We start from the raw sequence: 20,072 nt of genomic DNA, 5'->3' as shown, positions 1-20,072 counted from the left end.
TGTACCAGCAATGCTCAGGAGACACCAGGTCTCAAACCTGGGGCCTAGTGCAGCCCTTTAACTTATCTTCCCAAATCTAATTAATGGTATGTGCAAAGTACTTGGTGCTCTCTGGCTGAATGTTCCTCTTTTAAGTGTTCATACTATAATGTTGAGAAAAATTATGCTAGCACGTAAGTCTGTGCAGAGGAAAGGACTGACTGACGCAGTGAGAAATGAAAAAGCCAAGGGAGGTTCAGTTGGAAGTGGACCATCCTTCATCACCACCGTTAGCACTGAGTGCCTACCACCTGCCAGGATAGTGGATATATATATATATATATATATGGAGATAGTGTATATATACACTATCTCCTTTAATCTTCACATACCCTATAAAAAAGGTATTTTCCTCATTTGATAAATGAACGAGTTGAAGTACTAAGCAATTTAATGACTTGCCCAAGTAACTTAGCTAATGATTACATTAGAAGAAAAAATCAAATTATCTGATTCCATAGACTATTCTCGAGAACTGTGTAAGTGGTCAGGAGAAAGAGAAAGAGGTGCTGCAGGTCGAATAAAAGGTGTCAGAGCATCAAGCTCATGTGGTATTTAGAGCAGGCAGGCAGGAAGGCAAATCTTAACTCAGCATTGTTAAGGTTTGAATACTGTAGGAAACAAAGCCATGTACTCGGGCTGAATCTGACTGACATACATGTCCTAAGTATGCAATTTCCAAGCAAGAAAATAGCAGTTTCCCTTTATTCCAAAAGAGAAAGGACTTCATTTGTTCTTGTTAGATTGCCCTGGCGTGATGGCAGTCTCGGGTTTCACCATTTTGTTCATGGTGAGAGCTTCAGGCTTTTGTATCCTTGCAAAGCTATAGCATTCAGTTTTGTCCTCAGAGCATACTGTTCGAGTGCTGACCAGATGAAAACCTTCCATTAGCAAAGTGTCAATCAGTAAGCCGAGGACATTAGTTCCATTGGCCAATTTTCGGTTATCAGGTTTTATAGAAACATACCTAAAGGACACAGACACACACACAAAAATACATAATTATCACACAAAATACCTAAAGGACACACACACACAAATACATAATTATCCTTTTAATAACAAAACTAAAACACATGTGATTAATATCTCCAAATAAAGGTGTCATGCCATTTTCAATCACTTTCTTTTACTTTATTTATAAATTTAAATCAGTAACTTGAGCGTACCGAAAATAAGACACCTTGCTGTGATCTCCAGATTACTTTTAACCCCATATTTAGAAATATAACCAACACTGATAAGTTTTTAGAGAAATTTTTTGATGCAAACATGTAATTAGCCTAGCATTTTTGATTTGTGAGGGTTTTCCCAAGCAGTGCTTAAAGGAGCCGAGGACCGACTCTGAGCAATCAATCCTCAGCCTGATGCTAAGGGGCAGGACCATGCAGTGCCTGGAATCTAGCCTGGGGTCTCTGCATACCAGTCCTATGCTCCAGCTTTTTGGATTTATCTCCCTGGCTCTTAACATTTTTATATAAAATAATTTGACTATTCCTAATTTTTTTCAATTTATTAAATAGTCCCTACACACAGACACACACGCACACGCACACGCACACGGGATCTAACTGTACCCATCAACACCAATTACCCAATTATGAATTTTCTTTTTAAGTTATTCCTGTCAACTGTTTTTTTTTTTTGAGTAAATCCTGCAGATAGAAAATGTCAACATGACTTTATTAAGTTCTACTATTTAAGCAGTTCTAACTATTCAATGCTGAAAAGCAAAATATATGGAATCAAAAAGCCTATGGAGTCAGATTATAAAACATGATTCTCTAGAAAGGTAGTAACTTTTCGATGAGTCCACATAGATAAAGGATGTAAATCCTTTACCTACTGTCAAAGGTTTTTTAAAAATGTCTCTATGTCCTCCCAGCGTTTGTGAAGAGAGGGTTTACCTTACATTAGTTCCAGGTAATAAACTATAGTTTTATGGATTAAAAAGTGCCTTGGGATCATTCTTAGCTTTCCCTTAATTAAGAATGAGGACTGGAGAGATGGTACAGGTGCTTGCCGTGCACACAACTGACTCAATCCCCAGTACCAAAAATTCTCGCCCAGCACTGAGCAGTTAGGTGTGATCCCTGAGTACAGCTGGGTGTGGTCCAGCCCTCACCCTGTACCCCACATCCCCCATCCCAAACCATGATTGAAATAGACGGATTACTTGTAGCTCATTTTATAAAACTCATGCAAACAATTCACAAATAAAATGTACACATCAAAGAATTTTAGATTTACACAGATTTTTAACTCTAATAAATCATTTCACATACTCTAAGCCCCAGACCTTGATTGTGTAGCCTAGAAACGTTAGTCAAAAAGAAAATGTTACAGAACTTCTCACAAAATTATAATACAAGTACATAGGAGGTGGTGATATCGGGGCGGGGGGGGGAAGGGGCCCACACCCAGCTCTGCTCAGGGATAACTCCTAGCTCTATGCTCAAGGATCATTCTGGCAGGGTGCTGGTAATCAAATCCAGGTCTGCTACATGCAAGGCAAGTGCCCTACCCACTGTACTATCTGGAAGGTTTAATGTGTCATTCTCATATTAAAATTGGAGAACTGCTATATACTATTTCTAAATACAAACAGCAACAAATGAATCACTTGGCACTGTTGTACACAGAATATCCCAGCTTGAGTTTCTAATCTTGTTATTCAAAATTGTAATTTTTTTCCAAGTGAATAGTTTATAAAAGAGCATTTTGTATTTCCAGGATTTTTTGACCTAGCATGTTTATTCTTAAAATCAACACCAACTTTCCTCAGCTTTTTAGGAAAGATTTCCCCATGGTCTTAAATCACTTGAATTATACAAAGCAAAACCCAATTATTTCTCTTCTGTTTATATTAGTCCCTCATGAGTGAAAACAAAGTTGTACACAGCGGTGGCTCCAAGCTGAAAATATGGTCTTCAAAATGTGGTCTTCAGTTTATTTCAGTCAGCATATTCATTTAACTGGTTCTTTTCACAAAGTAACATTTCAACCTCTTTGGAAGGGCAGGAAATAATGTGTGAAGTTTGGAATAAGGGTCACACTTCTCTGTGTTTTCCAGTTGGTGAGCAAGACCAAAGGGTGTGTTGTGAGAGAGGCAAAACATGGCGAGCATTCCTGATAGCTACTGCTGGTTAATATTCCCAAATACCCCCTACCACCATGTTTGTAACACAAGCAGTCAAGAATATGTGCGTACTTTCTTTTTCTCCTTGAAAATTAAAGCCAGCTTTCACAGTAATAATGTAAGACAGACAGCATTAAGACATTTTAAGAAGGGATAAAAAGTATCTGTGACAGCAGAGTGAAAATCAACCTTAAGAGTCCAGCCAAGAACAACAGGGTCAGCTAGAGTAACTGACTCAGAAGTAGCAATTCTTAGCATACAGTCTACCCCAATATTTTGAGTTGTCTACAAGTGCCAAAGATGCAATAGCATACCAGATTTGCCATGGAATATGTATGCCTTAATGGTGTTTAAAAATAAAGTAGGATGGAGAAAAATAAGTATCAAGTCATGAGGACTGAAAGAACAAATGTACAGAAAGTGAAGGAAATCCGGAGAAACCATTGAGACTTTGCTCTATGCCAGCCACTGAAAGAATCTTTTTGTGGGGTGGGGGTTATCCTCATTCCTAAAACATTAAAGATTAGAAATGTTTTAAATCTTTGAAATGATTTCCTCTTCCACCTTGAATAACAATTTCGGCTTTCCGTGGACAATCTTGGCTTATTCCTGCTCTGCCACTTAATACTGTGTATTCCCATTTGCTCATTCTGCCCAACTCTATTAGTTCCCCCAAAACATTACTTTGAGCACTCATTTTCTCCAAGAAAGACTGCAAGCATGAGAAATGTTTAATTTTGAGAGAAAAATCAGGTACTAATACAGAGGTAGGTTTTATGTCCCCAAACACTCAATACCTGACTCCAGTTTGGTTATCAGCAGTGCTGTCCGAGCCACATTGGAAAACCAGGTCATGGTGAGAAGGTCTTTGGGGAGGAAGTGGAAGTAAAGTCATCTGAGGGAAGAAGTCACTACTCCAGATTGGGGCTGAAGGTTGCTCTAAAAATACTGTAATTCTTCCAGCTAGCATCTCGATTGTTTTACTGCAAGAACCAAATACTCTGAAAAAAGTTTGAGTATTTCGACTTAGGAAATGCACCTCCAGGAGAGCAGGTTTTGGCTGGAGCAGGTCTTGATTTAACAGGTCAACCAGAGAATCAAGTTCGTAGAAACGTGCCTCTCTTTGAAGCCTAAGATAGTCTGAAAAGTCCCTGGGTAATAAAAGTTGATGAGTTCTCAAAAAATCTAAGATGAAGGTAAATAAAAAACCATCTCTGTCCACAAAAATCTGGCTCCCTTCCATCTTGAATTCTTCATCTCTGCCATCTAACATTCGTGACAATCTAGAGGCAGGAAATTGCTTGATGGTTGATAATCTTGTTGTGAATATCTTACCTCCCACATTCAGAGTAACAAGTTCCTGACTACTCATTCTTCTCTTGCTACCAACCAGAGGCTATAAACCATCAGCTACAGACTTCGGAATTTATAAATCAACCTGTAAATGTTGTGGTTATAAAGGATTAAGAAAGGGAGGGGAGGGGAAAATAAAGACAGGTAACTTCTGTAAAACAAACAGTATCCATAGCTGTGTTAGCAAACTGCAGTTGCTTGGAAACTTGCAGTATACAAAATGAGAAAGCAATAAATGAAAGCCGGAATGAGAACTGCCAATACATCTGTGTCAAATAGAGCCATTTGCTATATTCCATTAGAAAGTTCTCCATAAAAACCTGTTGTTTTAAAGTCTATACTAAAAAAAAAATACTTGGAGCAGAAAAACACTCCCCCTCCCTGGACTTCTTATCTACTGAGTCCTAATAGTAAAAATAAAGATTTTCCCCAAAAAAAAACGCTGTCATCATTTTTGATGCCCCCTTGAACAATTTAGTAACCGAACCATAAACTGTCAGTCGGGGACAAGCTAGCCACTACCTCAGCATTTGGCACTTCTCGTGGTTAGCATGATTGTTCTGTACTTTAAATTCAGTTGCCATTTTTCTTACCCCTGGTCCTGCGTGCATTGCTATCCTAAATTAAAAGACTAAGTTAAAGACATTCTGGGCCTGGGCTTTCAAAAGAATGCCCTGTGACAGCAGTAAGGTCAACTAGAGAGCATTAACATAAGGTCACCTTCACATTCATCTGTCTATGCAAGGTGAGAAATTTAGATTATTTTTTGTCTAAGGGAGATAAGACATCCTTTTCTCATGTGACATGTGAGCCAGTAGGACAGTGTAGTGTTTAGTAACTTTGTACCATATAATGATTGACAGATTATTATCAAATGAGTCTTTACTATTAAAAAAACTAAGTTCTGAGTAAATGAGTTTGGTTGAAGAGTTACCAGATTTGAGATAACACAATGCTGGCTTTCCCAATTGTCAGGTGACCCTTTAATTTTGTTTTTTGTTTGTTGTTTTAGGGACACACCTACCAGAGGTCAGCACTTACTCTTGGCTCTGCACTCAGGAATCACTCATGGCAGAGCTTAGGGGATCCTCTGGGGTACAGGGATTAAACCCAGGCTGAACAGGTACAAGGCGAGAACCCTATATGATGTACTATTTCTCTGGCACCAGGTTATCTTTCTTATTTTGGAAAAACAAAAACCTGTCCCTTTCCTTACAGTAATTTAACACTTCTGTACACCAAATTCCTTTGTTTACAAATTTATAAACACTTAAGGAGAAAAGACAAGTTAGAACATCTACTTGCTAAAAACAAACTTATCTCAAGAAAATGCCAGTTTTTACATGAACTTTGCATTGTAGTGAATAGGGAAATCAAGCCAGCTTACAAATGCAATCCTTATCTTTTTGGAAAGAATGTTCATTCTCCCAAAAGAAAGTTTCTTTATGAGGCCATACAGTACAGGATAAGGCCTTTTTTCCACATGGAATCAACCTCAGCAGGATCCCCGTACTGCCAGGAATTGATCCCTGTGTACAAAGCCAGAAATAGCCCCTGAGCACTGCCTGACCCCCCAACTGCCAAATTTTTCAAGTTGTTTTTTAAGAACAATTTGTATTAGTTCAAATGAACAGCCTACTAGCATACTACTTCATCAGGACGTTATCATCAAGTATCCTATATCCTGACACCTCCCTTTTAGGGGCTGAAGGGACCGAGCCATACTTGGCAGTGCAGCTCCTTGTTTGGTTTAAGGTCACTCCCTGAAATGGTGCTCAGGAGACTATGTGGAGCATGCCTTCACCTACGCAAAGCATGCCCTCTGTCCCCTCACCTCCCATTTTTATCTCTGAATAAGCAATCAGTTGGGGGGAGGGGGGAGAGGAGGTGTGGAGGTGTAATGTGCTTATTTCAGAAACACTACAGCGGAATGTTCAAGACTATACTGTTAAACTTTGATCATGCACAGGACATTATTTTTGAGAACATTTTTATAGGAAATAACCTGACTGGACTTGACAAAAACTGAACTACCACTCTGTTCTTAACAAAAAACAGAGAACCATTTAGACAGATTTTATAATAGTTTATATTTGCACACAAATTCTGCAACATTGTTCAGCACCACCAAACTAAAATTTCTGAACTGTCTACTGAAAATGGAAAACTCATTTGTCACCTGTTCCCAGTAAAAACCTGACTGTTGCACAAAATCAGCCGAGTTAGTCAGGCAGTAACTGAAGTCTGAAAGACAGTCTCTCCAAGTTGCAAATTCATCAAATACAGACCATTCTAGGAATGTGGTAGGCACAAAGAAAACGAGAAGGCTCAGCAGCACCAAAACCACAAGGAACTGATAGAAGCTCCAGGGAACCCTGATGATCAAAGTGCCAGTGTCTTGAGGCAAAGAAAGTTTATCCACATCCACTAGTTTTATGTCTTCCCACTGACTCGTATCAAAGTTCTTCATTACAGGGCTTGTAGGCAAATTAGAGGGAGGTAAAGGAGTTTCCTTGATTACTTTGATTTTCTCCCTAAACTCCTGCATCTGTTGCAGAAAAATGATGGGTTCTGAGACATCTTTGAAAGCTTCTGCAATGTTAAAGGCCATTCGCTGCTCCTGCAGGATGGTGTTGAGTTTGTTGATCTCTGGGTCATAGGCTTGCATAACTGCAAGTTTCATGGTCTCAAAGTCAGACAGGATTTCATTCTTCTTTTGATCCAGTGTGTGTTGTAAATTCTCAAAAAAGTCCTTCACTTTATCTGAATCTTTAGTTAGTAACTGGAGAGACTTCCTTTTGCTAGTTTCCAAAGTATCCAGACGAGAAAGAACATCTCCCCGACGCCAGGTCTCAAAGCTCTGGAAGAGGGACTCGAAGGCGTCCCTTTCCTGAGCATAGGCTTCCTCAATAGAACAGAACACATGCTTGGCATGTTCACCCCGAGTGGCACAGATCCCACAGATCAGCTGCATATCAGTTAGGCAGAAAATGTTAAGAGGCTGCCCCAAGTGTTCTTTGCACACTGGCATTTTGGGAGATATCTTGATCTTATTATACTTTTCCACAATACCCTTCAGGGAGTAATTAACCTGCAGGCTATTGACTCCCGTGGCTGAAGTTTCCTTCCGGCAAGTGGGGCACTTGAAAGGAGACACTCTCCACAAGGAATTCCGGACATTCCCCTCTAAGATCCCTTCTAAACATTTTCTGCAAAAGTTGTGTGAGCAAGGCAAAACTCGAGGATCATCAAACAGGCTGCAACAAATTGGGCACGTGAGATCTTCTTCTAACAGCTCCATTACATCCTGGCATAAAGAAAGAAAATATTTTACTCCAACGATCCCTCTCCATTAGAACAACATAATAATTACAAGAAGCTGTCTTCCTACATTAAAAATGATCTTTCACTAAAACAAGCAGGCAAACAAAGGAAGTTAGGTATTTCGGGAGGGAATGCACACCAAAGCAGATTAATCTCCTGGGACTAAAACTTGGTCCTTATTAATAGGATTCCCTGTACACAAGGCCTTTGTGTGTGCTTCCCAACAACAGTCTTTGGTTGAGACAGGGTTAGGACTAGGACAACTTCTAGTTGAGCCAGCAGGACGCAACTGATTGTTTTAAAACAGAGCTGACTACTAGCTGTCAGAAACAAAGCTACTCAGTGTCTGAACAGAATGAGCTTTTTAGTGTGAGCCTGCAATTTAAAATGGTATGCTATTTCAAAGAAAGAAGCGCAGAAATGCAAATCTAAGTATGGGCACTCATGCAGGCTTTTATTAAAAGATGTGGAGGATTTTTCTACAGTGAAGATTCTATGATTGAAGTCAGAGAAGTAAAAACCTAGATGAGTTGTCTTTCCCTAACAATGGCAGACTTTTAAAAACAAACAAAAAACCATCAGAGCAGGGGTTTGGAGTGCCCGTACGGTGGTTGGGCATTTGCTTTGCACGTGGTGACCAGGGTTCAATCCCTAGCATCCTGAGCACCGCCAGGAGTAATTCCTGAGTGCAGAGACAGGAGTAAACCCTAGGCATAGCTGGGTGTAACCCACACACAAACGAAAAAACCCTAAACAACAACAACCAAAACTCCCACCAACACAGTAGTTAAAAGAGTGGTGCTATCTCTAGAGTATTAGTCAAAATATTGGGAAGAAACCTCAGGCCAGGCAAGAGGTCAATACTAGTTTCATACTGATAGGCTTTTGATATAACATTTCAAAATGGGATATGCTTTCCAAGTCTGTTGATAATCACACTACAACAATAATGGGGAGGGGCCAGAGAGACGGTAGAGAGCAGGGCACTTGCCTTATACATACCCCCACATCCCCCAGTACCACCAGGATGATCTCTGAGCACAGAGCGAGGAGTACACCCTGAGCACTGCTGGGTGTAGTCAGACAAACAAAAAATAGGAGGCATCAAACTGTACAACTCATCACTATATTCTTCATCACCAAGTCCTATGAACATTTTGTATGGCAAAATCAGAAGTAAATAGCATTTCTGCTCCGTATCAGCAGGTAGCACACTAGCACTGTCCTCCCGTTCATCGATTTGCTTGAGCGGGCACCAGTAACATCTCCATTGTGAGACCTGATGTTACTGTTTTTGGCATATTGAATGTGCCATGAGGAGCTTGCCAGGCTTTGCCATGTGGGCGGGATACTCTCGGTAGCTTGCCGGGCTCTCCGAGAGGGACAGAAGAACCGAACCTGGGTTGACTCTGTGCAAAGCAAACACCCTACCCACGGTGCTATCACTCCAGCCCTTTGGTAAAAAAGTACTTTTATGACTAAGCTGCAAGCTCAACCAGCTGCTTTTTTAACGAACTTTTTTACTCAAATTGACAAACTTATTCAGATTTAGGCCTTTGCCAGACCATTTTCTTGAAAATGGACAAATGAGCCCATCACATTTAAGGAAAACAAATGACTACTTCTTGCCAATAACCAAAGTTGACTTTTTGGGTGAAAATTAAAATTCTGAAAACAGTATTTCCCACTATGAGCTTGACAGCTAAAAGAAAATTCCTTTTCTTATGAAGTAAGAGGTGATATAAACATATATGGGTTTTCTTCTTACAGAGGGAGATATGTCAGTATTTGAAAATTGGTATAATATGCGAAACCAGTTCAAATTATCATGTTATATATTATGCACGTTATAGCTCAAGGCCAGTATGTTAAAAAAAAAAAACCTCAGGTGACATACTGCAAATCATCTTTAAGAAACTAACAGCTACTGAGTTTTCATACAGTGTCTAAACAAGATGCAAATTAGAAAACGCTATAAAAATATGCCTCCCTTCATCAATTATACAACTGTGCAAAAGCTAGCTTTTTTGTTATTTCAACCAAAATAACTTAGAACAACAGATGTGATGCAGACATAGGTAAGACTTCCAGTTGTTTTGTATTATCACTTAAGAGAGAAGACCTGTATTTAAAACTGCCAGCTTTCTCAGTTTTTAAATTATTTTTCTAAATTTAACATTTATTAGGTTTAGCATTATTTTTATTTTTTTATTTTCGGGTCACACCCGGCAATGCACAGGGATTACTCCTGGCTCTGCACTCAGGAGTCACTCCTGGCGGTGCTCAAGGGACCATATGGGATGCTGGGAATCGAACCAGGGGCGGCCGTGTGCAAGGCAAACACACTACCCACTGTGCTATCGCTCCAGCCCCTTTAGCATTAGTTTAAATAGATGCCTAAAAAGTTTTTGTTTTAATTTCTTATGCAGTAAATATCTATACACAAAAGCTCCTATAGAAAGCATTAAGTGGGTCTGAGACAAATATTTTAAGTCTCTGATCTAAAGAATACTATTTCTCAATTCAAGCTTATTATTATTGGGGCGGCAAGCACCATACCTGATGGTGCTCAAGGCTACCCTGGCTTTGCACTCAGAGATCACTCCCGAGGGGGTGGGGAGGTGGGGGAAGGGACTGCATGTAGTGCCCAGGATCAAACCCAGATTGGCCACTTGCAAGGCAAATGCCCTACCCCAGTGTATTACCTCTCTGGCCCCAAGCGTATTTTTAAACGTTAATTTTAAAACTCCCAACCCTAATATTAATATTTCTTAATTATTTCTCAATAATTATTATGAGAAATACATGTGTAATAAAAACAAGTATATGTAAAATTAAAGCAGAGATCACTATGTCAGATTTAGTGGTTTATGGTAAAGGTATATGAGTTGACTTTTCAGAATAAAACCATTTGTCGCATGAGAAATCAATTTTTGGGGGCCGGAGCAATAATACAGTGGGTCTGCCTTGCTTGCAGCCGACCTGGGTCCAATCCCTGGCATTCCATATGGTCCCCTGAGCACCACCAGTTCCTGAGTGCAGAGCCAGGAATAACCTGAGCATTGTCGGGTGTGACCCAAAATTTGGAGGGGTGGGGGGGAATCAATCTTTAAAAAGCACTAGAAGAGAATAGCAATTGACTAGTGTGCTCTGGCTTACTGAGCAGCTGTAAAACATCTGATATTTTAAAGCAGAGAAGGTAACCTTAATGATACCTCTAATCCTAGTTCCATACTTTAATCATCTCCACTATTCTCTGTCATTTTTTACCTAATCATTCTATGCTACCGCTAGATTTTGGAGGAGGTAGTATCAAGAGTGAAGTAGGACAGTACACAGTAACATAAATCTAATTTACTCATCTTTACAAGATTAGTTTTCCAGTTAATACTAAACAAGCATAGTAAATAAGATGGAAAATGGAGCATACTAGGTAGCTGGGATGAGGACGGGAAAATACCCCAGGCAAAAAGCAACTCGGAAAACTTTGAGAAGAGTACTGCTTCAAGGTGAAGGATTCTGCAGCAATCAAGTATGATTCAAAAGAGAGGGCCAGTGTTGTATGTAGTACAGCAGGTACGGTGTTTGCCTAGCATGCAGCTGACCCAGGTTTGAGGACCTCACATTGGTCCTCTGGGCCTACCAGAAGGGATTCCCGAGTGCAGAGCCAGGAGGAAGGCTTGAACACTGCCGGCTGTGGCCACCAAACAAAAGTAAAATAGGAAGTCCACCCCACCCCCACCCCCAATCATCCCAAAGCCATAATTAACTTACAGCTCTTGCAATGAACCACAGGAGGTGTCAGAGATCTAGGACAGTGGGGAAGGCACACAGCTGACAGGGGTTTGATTCTCAGCTTTGTCTACGGTCCCAATTCATGGCAGGCAGGAGTAAGCCTTGAATACAGCCAGGTGTGCCAAAAAAAACAAAAAGCAGCTCAGGAAAAATTACGACTTGGAGAATCACAAATTGCATCAGGTCAGAGAGACGGTTTAAGGGCTGGAGAACATGCTTCGCCTATAGGAGCCCCAGATTCAATCACCAGAACCAACTGGGTCCCTGAGCAATGCTTAGTAACACATGGACTCCACACAAAGAAAAAGAAAAAAAAAATGCATCAACATTATAATTTGTTGTTCCTTTATGTGTGATGTATGTGTAGGGTTGAATTGGCTCTTTTTTCCAAGTTACACCCAACACTGTTCGGACTATTTGCAGTACTAGGGACTGAACTTGGGCCTCCCTGCATGCAAAGTATATGCTCAGCATGCTGAGTTGTCTCTCTGGTCCCTACAGCTTTATTTTAGAGCAATTTTTCAATTGCTTTAAATTTTTCAACTTCAACGTCTTATTCAGGGAAAAAAATACAAAAGTGCCCTTCAATCCTACCTTTTTTGTTGTTGTTTTGGGGTCATGCCCAGCAATGCTCAGGGGTTACTCTTGGCTTTATACTCTGGAGTTACTCCTGGCAGTGCTCAGGGGGCCATGTGGGATGCCGGGGATCAAACCCAAGCCAGCCACAAAGAGGGTAAGCACCCTACCTGCTGTACTTACTGCTCCAAACTTTCAATCCTACCTTGAGTGGGTATATAGCAATGGGAAAACAATTCTTACAAAAGAGTCACAAAATATAAGTAGAAGCTAGTTTATATACTGCCTACTCTAATTATATATATTTTTTAATACAATAAATTTGGGAGGGGGGCACATCCAGCATTGCTCAGGGGACCGACAGTCCCTAAAGTTTCAGTTTTAAATCAACAACCCAAAATGACTATGTAAAAAGTGCTCATTCTTTTTTTTTTTGCAGTGCGCAGAATTGAACCCAGGACCTCACACATGCAAGGCAAGTGCTCTACCATGAAGCTACATATCAACCCTTAAAATCTTTTGTTGTTGTTGTTGGGCCAACACTGTGGTACTCAAGGGTCACCCACAAACTCTCCAGTATTGCTTGGGGGACCTTGTGGTACAAAGGATCAAACCCAGCACAAGACAGGACAGAAAGCTGTTACATGTCAATTATATCTATTTTTCAAAATGCAAAAAAGAGACAAAAAAAATTTCTGCTACATTAAAAAAAAAGGAAGAGACTATATCATATACAATGACAGAAATAGCTTATTTCTTATGTGGCTCTTATAAAAAAAAGTTTAAAAGTTCCTTTTGTGAGGGCCAGAGAATTAGTTAGGTGGACTAAGCAGTCAGGAGGAGCCTCTAAGCACTCAAAAACCAAAAAGATAAAATAATTATCTTTGTGCTTATATAAGAGCAAGTAACTTGCCTCTTGTATTGTTATCCTAGAATAAAGAGCAGGTTTTTCAGTAGAATTCCTTGTTAAGTACAACAAAATTAAGCTAATACAAAAGACCACCTATACTCAGAAAATTCAGTTTTTGGACTGAATTTAGATCCAAGATTCTTTGGACATCTTATTATGACATTTTATTATCTCATTCCTACTTTGGACAAACTGGGAGGCTACCGAATGTAACCTGCCCACACGGCAGAGTCTGGCAAACTCCCCGTGGTGTACCCAATATGCCAAATACCAATGACAATGATGGGTCTCATTCTCCTAACTCTGAAAGAGCCTTGAATATGGCACTTTTTTAAAAATCTCAGGGATAGGACAAAGGAGACGTTACTGGGGCCTGCTCGAGGCAATCGACGAACAACAGGATGGTCGTGATCATGATTCTTTGGACTAAGGTAACATTCTCAAAATTCGTATCATTAACCTATAAGACAAGAGCATTCTCAGTTGTTGTCCCTTTCCTTTTCTTCTCTGCACCAATATTTCTCCTTGACTCTACTCTTTTGCTTCTTCTTTTAACTCATTTTCCCATATTGTTCCAGAGTACAATCTTTTGATTTCCTTATTTGTGTCTTACCCTTCCACGCCTCCTGCTTCACTTTATTTCACTTTCCCTTTTTTTCTTTTCTCCTGTGTCACTTGATAATCACCTATGAAATAAGAGGAGCAATTTTGCTTGGTTTGGGGTAAGACCTGCCAATGATCAGGAGTTACTCCTGGCTCTGCACTCAGATCACTTCTGACCGTGCTCAGGGTACCCTATGGGGATATCAGGGATCAAACCCAGGGTAGCCATATACAAAGCAAGAACTTGACCCACTGGACCTACTGTCTAGCCCAAGACAGCGATCTTTCACCCCTAAAACAAATTCTTTTCTTTTATAACCATAAACTTGGCAATCACTGACCTAAATTATTATCTCTACAGAATGCTACTAGTAGTTTTTATAATATAACTCTGTATTTAAGATTAATTCCAGCTCTAACAAGGCACTGTCAAAGTCTGGCATGCAAAAAAAAAAAAAAGTCTGGCATGCAGATAGTATTCGCCAACTAGATTTACCTGGATAAGTCAGATTATTTACACAGATAATATCTAATACTGTGCTGCCACGTGGAAATAGGTTACTGGTAGAAAACTGATTAAGCACTACCTATAAACTACTTCTAAAGTAACTATGAGATGACTACTAGAAATCTTGATATGAACAAAGCTCCTTTAGTGGAGAATTTCATATATATATGGGGGCTCACACCCTGCAATGCTCAGGGATCACTTAGCAGGGGTTGGGGGACCACAGAGGGTATTTGGGATCAACCCAGACTGGCCACAGGGAAGGCAAGCGCCCTACCTGCTATACCTCAGGCTCCTGTCATAAACATCTTATTCTAATAAACCTAACTAAAACATAGTAAAAATTGAATTATACTAAAGCAATTTTTAGGTTGATGCTACTGTATGTATTATGTTGGCACTAGTCACTGATACTCAATACTGCAGGTATGCGGAGGAAATAGGAACAGCTCCTCTGAGCGTTTTTCTTTATTCAGTAGGGACCAACCCAGCACTGCTCCTGGCTATGCAGCGCCAGGATCAATCTCAAGACTTTGCACATGACTGGCACTTCAGATAACCCTTTGCACCCCTCCAACCTCCCAACCCTATCCTGGGAGATTAAATGGGGCATACCAGGCTACTGTTCAAGTAGGATATATTTGTGGCAGTTATGCCATAGGAGTGACAATAAACTTTCAGCAAAAAGTTTCAGTTCAATTTTCCCTTAGAAATATACCAATAGTCACTAGTGGTGGAATTGGTATTGGAATATTGAATATATTAAATCATAAAGAACTTTATGAAAATACATTTTAAAATTTTTAAAAAGAAATACACCAATAGCTGTAACAAATGAATGAGAAGAGTTCACAGCATCGGAATCTGCATTATAAAAGACTTAACTGGGATAGAACTTGCACTTAATTCTTATAGTACTTAGAGAATCTCAGACCAAGATGACAACGGCAGTGTCTTTTATGAATAACAGAAATCAATAATCAAATGACCTAATAATAAAGTTAATCTGTCCTAAATTCAGAAATACAGCACATTATGAACATACTTTTATACAGAAAGTATGATAAATGCCACCTACAAAGGACAGAAAAAAGGTAAGGAAGATGGCCTCAAGCTCAACCCCAGGCACCTCATGGCCACTCCCTGCCAACATCACCAGCTGTGGCCCCGGCTATCCCCAACACCGCTGAGCACAGGCAGCTTTACACCTCTGTGCCCTCACACAAGCTCACACAGCTGTATCATCAGGAGTGGCCTCTGTCCCCTCAACACGGGAGGACCCCCCGACACCCCAGAAAGATGTAACAGACTGAAGTTGAAGAGGTTACCTAGACTTTCCAACCGATAAAATCAATTTAAACAAAAAGAGTACCTTAATTTTAAGGAAACCTACATACTAATTATTCTCCTATAATTAGTCTTTATGAAAGTTATGTAATTATAGAAAATTCAGAGGGGATAAATCACCCGTTATCACATAGGAACAGAATAACTATTACTATTTTGGTATGTATCTTCCAGTGTTATGTTAGCACATAACCTCCAATTTCATGTTTGTCTGCTCCCCATGCTATTTTAAGATTAGCAGAGACATATAGTTTTTACCTATTTTTTTCCCACTTGTAACACTTACTTCCCCTTCCATATAAAACAAAACAAAGTCCTTTTCATGGAAAAATTTTGTTGGTTATTAGATTTCTTTAGTTTCCTGGATATTATATAACATGAATTTTTTTTCTTTTTTTTCACACCTGGCAATGTACAGAGGTTACTCCTGGCTCATACACTCAGGAATTACTCCTGGTGGTGTTCGGGGGACCATAGGGGATGCTGGGAATCGAACCCAGGTCAGTGCAAGCCAAACACCCTACCCGCTGTGCTATTGCTCCAGCCCTTATAACATGAAAGATTAACCTGTAGAAAAGCTTTGGTCTACAGCTCTATTTCCTTAGTTTCTTTAATTATTACATGACTCAACAGAAACATTTTAAGGTTTTTTAATTGTCACTGTCCTCCCGTTGTTCATCGATTTGCACACGCGGGCCCAATAACGTCTCCATTGTGAGACTTGTTGTTACTGTGTTTGGCATATCGAATACTTCATGGGGAGCTTGCCAGGCTTTGCTCTGCAGACAAGATACTCTCAGTAGCTTGCCGGGCTCTCTGAGAGGGGCGAAGGAATTGAGCCTGGGTTGGCCAGGTCGGCCACCTGCAAGGCAAATGCCTTAACCTCTGTGCTATCGCTCCAGAATCTTTAGTTTCCCTCCACCTCACAAAGTCTTAGCTAATGATTTATGAGCACCACCTCTTTGTGCAGTTCCTATCCTTAGAATGGAACCATAATTTTATAGAGCTGTTTGGTTTTGTTTTTAGGTCGCACCCAGCAGTGCTCAAGTCTTACTCCTTGCTCTACACCCAGGGACGGGGCTCATGGGACCACATGAGATGCCAGAGATCAAATTCTGTCAGTCACGTGCAAGGCAAGCATGACCCCACTGTACTATCACTTCAACCTAAGCTTAGTTTTTTTAAGTCATATTCTTATCATACCAACCCAAATTAAACAGTTTAATGCAGCATTAGTGTATATATATATATATATCCTATATACATAAAGAATGTATGCTTACAGAAATTATAATATAGGATTCTTTAAAGTATTTTAGATATCTAGCTACAAACTTTTGAAGAGACTAAACTGAGTTTCCCACTCTTCTCTTCTACCAGTGGAGATTTCTCAACCATACACAGCAGGACTAGATCTAGACCCTGAACTTCCCAATTCTTAGACCACAATAAGAACCCAAAAGAGGGTCAAAAATTCAGTATCCTAATCAAAAGGCACTTAGTCATGGCTCTCTAAAAACTTCTAAAACTTTGATTGTTGTAAATTATGTGACAACAGGTTCTCCAACAACAGGGGGGAAAAGGCCTGAACTTGCTTTAGCAAACCGGTTCAAACCAGGAGTACCTGGTTCAAACACCAGTTTTATACAATGACATTGTATAGAACAAGGGATTTTACCATACCTACCTCATAATGTTCTTGGCAATATTGTGACAATTTTGTAAACCATCAATCAAACTATGTAACTCTAAGGTGCTTTAATTATGTATGTACAAATACCATGAGAAAACTGTAAATACACATTTAAAGTGTTATGTTAAACATGAGTCTACTTAAAAAAAAAAGGGGGGGGGGGGGGTCCCAAAAGACAAGTGAACTTTCCAGCTCAATTTCAGGGACGGCAAAGCAAGAGCTACACAGGAGAATAGAAAAAAAAGGAGTTTCATGCAAATGGAACTCAAGTAAGGCGTGGCAAATATACAGAATAAAAAGACCTAGTGTTACAAAAGGACTTACCAAGGAGGTCCAATCACGCCAGCTGGTGCGGGGGAAAAATGAAGATGGCATTTTAATAAAGAAGCTGCATCTTCTTAATGAGCAAGACAGCCCTATCAATAGTTTCATCAAATCCTACTATAGCAGTGCTACGTATATGAAATTGTCACTGTCACTGTCCTCCCGTTGTTCATCGATTTGCTCGAGCGGTCCCAGTAACGTCTCCATTGTGAGGCTTGTTGTTACTGTGTTTGGCATATTGAATACGTCATGGGGAGCTTGCCAGGCTTTGCCATGCGGGCGAGATACTAGCTTGCCGAGCTCCCCGGGAGGGACAGAGGAATCGAACCTGGGTTGCCCCTGTGCGTGCAAGGCAAATGCCCTACCACTGTGCTATCGCTCCAGCCCTGTCTATGAAATGATGCTTTTAAAATATCTTCTAAGTTAAAAAAAAATCTCCAGACGGAAAACTCGGCCTAAATATAAGCTCTAGCAGCATGATATAAAAGGGGTTGATATGTTTTATATATATATATACATATATATACATATATGTGTGTGTATATATATATATATATGAACTGCTGAAACTTATTTTCTTTTGCAATATGCATCGTTGGATCGTAACACATTTCTCTAACCGCCACAGAGAATTTCCGCGTATGGGCTGCATTTCGAGCTTTGACCAAAAAAAAAAAATCAATAAGAACGCCGGCCCGCCTCCTCCAAGACGTGAGTGGCGGCGAATGATCGCCCACCCGAGCGGAATCTGGGGAGCCCCAGCGTCGGGGGGGAACCCGTCCTCCCCCCAGTCCTTACCGTGGGAAGCAGCGCGCTCCCCTCTGTCTCCCCCACGCAGGTGTCCTCGGCGGGGTCCGGGTCCCGGAGCAGGGCGCCCGGGCCTGGGGCGTGGGTGCGCCAGGAAGCGTCTGCAAGAGGCACAAAGGGTGGTGAGCGCCCACCCCCACCCCACCCCCGACCCCCGACCCCCGCCGCCCGGCGCGGGGATCCCGCGGCCTTTGTCCGCCGCCGCCCGGCTGCCGGCCCGGCCCGCGGTGCTGCTGCTGCTGCTGCTGCTGCTGCTGCTGGGACCCGCGCGCTGCCCCGACTGCCCGGGCCGCGGCGGCTTCCCGGGGCCAGGGCCCGGCTGCGGATACCTGTGGCCGACGTCGGGCGGCGGGAGAGGGAGGCGGCCCCGCCAGGAGGGCCCGCGTCCACCACCAGTCCCGGGCAGGGCCACAAAATGGACTCGCGGCGTCGCCCCCTCCGCCTCCGCCCGCAGCCCGGCCCCGCCTCCCGGGCCCCGCGTCGCCCGGCTTCCGCCGCCCCGGCCTGCCGCTCCCGGCCCAGCGGGCGCTGTGAGGTGCGGCGCCAGCTCTTCCGGCCCCGCAACCGCCCGTCGGCGCGCCCCCGACGCGCGCGCCCCCGACCCCGACCCCGGCGGCCGCGGCCGCGGCGGAGCCCCCGGGAGCCGCGCGGTCCGCTGACCCGCCCGCCCGCCCGCGAGAAAAACGTCTGCGCGCCACGACCTGGTTGGGTTTGGATTGTTGTACTTTTTTTTTTGTTCGTTGCATTTTTTTAGGAACAAAAAAAAAAGCCCAACCCTTCACACCGCTTCATCTGCATCTCAGGACCGGAAGTGGACTGGACTGGGGAACTCACGCCGGTGGTCCCCTTCTGCCCTTCCCCGCACCCAGCCGCGCTTGTGGGGGGAGGGGAGTCGTACGGCGATCTCTAACCCCCCCTTCCCCCCAGCACAGGCCAGAATAAGGTTCACTGGCTGCCCCCTACCACCCTTGCTTCTATGTCTTTGCAGGGAGGCTGAACACTAGCTCCCAAATCTGCTTACTATTTTTTTTTTTTTAGGGAGGGAGAAAGTCACGGCTCTTTGTTTTGGAGCAGAGAGTTTAAATTGCCTTTAGATTATATACTGCTGCAGGTTTTATAGTCGCTAGTCTGACTCATGCCTGACATCCAGTCTCCTATATATATCCAGTCTCATGCCTGATACTAAGTTATCAAGCATTTTATATTCTTGGAATGAGCGATTCCAAGAGAAGAAAGAATTGACTTTTCCAAAATGTGCCATCTTGGAGCAAGTGCAGCAAACAGAATCACAGAAGATGCCCTGAGGTTGGAGCATGTTATCTGGAAAAGTACTCCAAAGGAATGAATGAAGACTGCAGCATCTATCAATAGTGCTGGGCTGTTTCATGCATCCCAAGCTTCAACTGTTAGTTTACTTATCTGAACAGAATGGAAGGAAATCCCGGTGTCTTCAGATTTTTTGACAATCCCTCTAGCTTTAGGTCTAAGCAGGATCTAGCGCTATTGTGCTTACGTGGCTGGGCAAGCCTGGATCTGCGGAGGAAGTAGAACTTGGGGAACAGGATTTGAGGCACACCATGCATGGTCCGTGGACCCCGTGACCAGTAACACAGAAGCCGTCAAAACTCCCTCCTCACTCGCTTCTGAGATGGCC

General features: G+C 42.0%; 2 protein-coding genes across 3 annotated transcripts; both read right to left on the bottom strand.

The window, feature by feature from the left end:
* Positions 1-609: 609 nt before the first annotated feature.
* KCNRG (potassium channel regulator) lies at positions 610-5,348 on the bottom strand. Its single transcript, XM_056132829.1, has 2 exons — positions 3,976-5,348; positions 610-1,006 (listed from the first exon to the last, which is right to left on the bottom strand). Exons 1-2 carry the CDS (start codon positions 4,548-4,550, stop codon positions 766-768), a joined length of 816 nt encoding a protein of 271 aa, XP_055988804.1. The 5' UTR covers positions 4,551-5,348; the 3' UTR covers positions 610-765.
* Positions 5,349-6,602: 1,254 nt separating this feature from the next.
* TRIM13 (tripartite motif containing 13) lies at positions 6,603-18,843 on the bottom strand. Of its 2 annotated transcripts, XM_056132828.1 has the most exons (3): positions 18,748-18,843; positions 18,410-18,519; positions 6,603-7,838 (listed from the first exon to the last, which is right to left on the bottom strand). In XM_056132828.1, exon 3 carries the CDS (start codon positions 7,830-7,832, stop codon positions 6,609-6,611), a length of 1,224 nt encoding a protein of 407 aa, XP_055988803.1. In that variant the 5' UTR covers positions 7,833-7,838; positions 18,410-18,519; positions 18,748-18,843; the 3' UTR covers positions 6,603-6,608. The 2 variants fall into 2 exon arrangements, with proteins under 2 accessions (XP_055988803.1, XP_055988802.1); XM_056132827.1 differs by lacking the exons at positions 18,410-18,519; positions 18,748-18,843 and adding an exon at positions 11,630-11,651.
* Between the last annotated feature and the right edge of the window lie 1,229 nt (positions 18,844-20,072).

Source organism: Sorex fumeus, unplaced genomic scaffold (genome assembly GCF_029834395.1).
Source record: "Sorex fumeus unplaced genomic scaffold, SorFum_2.1 ptg000095l, whole genome shotgun sequence".
In the NCBI taxonomy this organism is placed as follows: Eukaryota; Metazoa; Chordata; class Mammalia; order Eulipotyphla; family Soricidae; genus Sorex; species Sorex fumeus.
The sequence above is the reverse complement of the archived record's forward strand: the minus strand, read 5'-3'. Positions and strand labels throughout refer to the sequence as shown.

What these genes read in the sequence shown, in the direction of transcription:
- KCNRG (XM_056132829.1), bottom strand. Translation starts at nt 4,550, where the DNA reads ATGAGTAGTCAGGAACTTGTTACTCTGAATGTGGGAGGTAAGATATTC. An exon ending in GATAACCAAACTGGAGTCAG is followed by an intron (nt 1,007 to 3,975) that starts GTATTGAGTGTT and finishes TGTGTCCTTTAG; the next exon opens with GTATGTTTCTATAAAACCTG.
- TRIM13 (XM_056132828.1), bottom strand. Translation starts at nt 7,832, where the DNA reads ATGGAGCTGTTAGAAGAAGATCTCACGTGCCCAATTTGTTGCAGCCTG.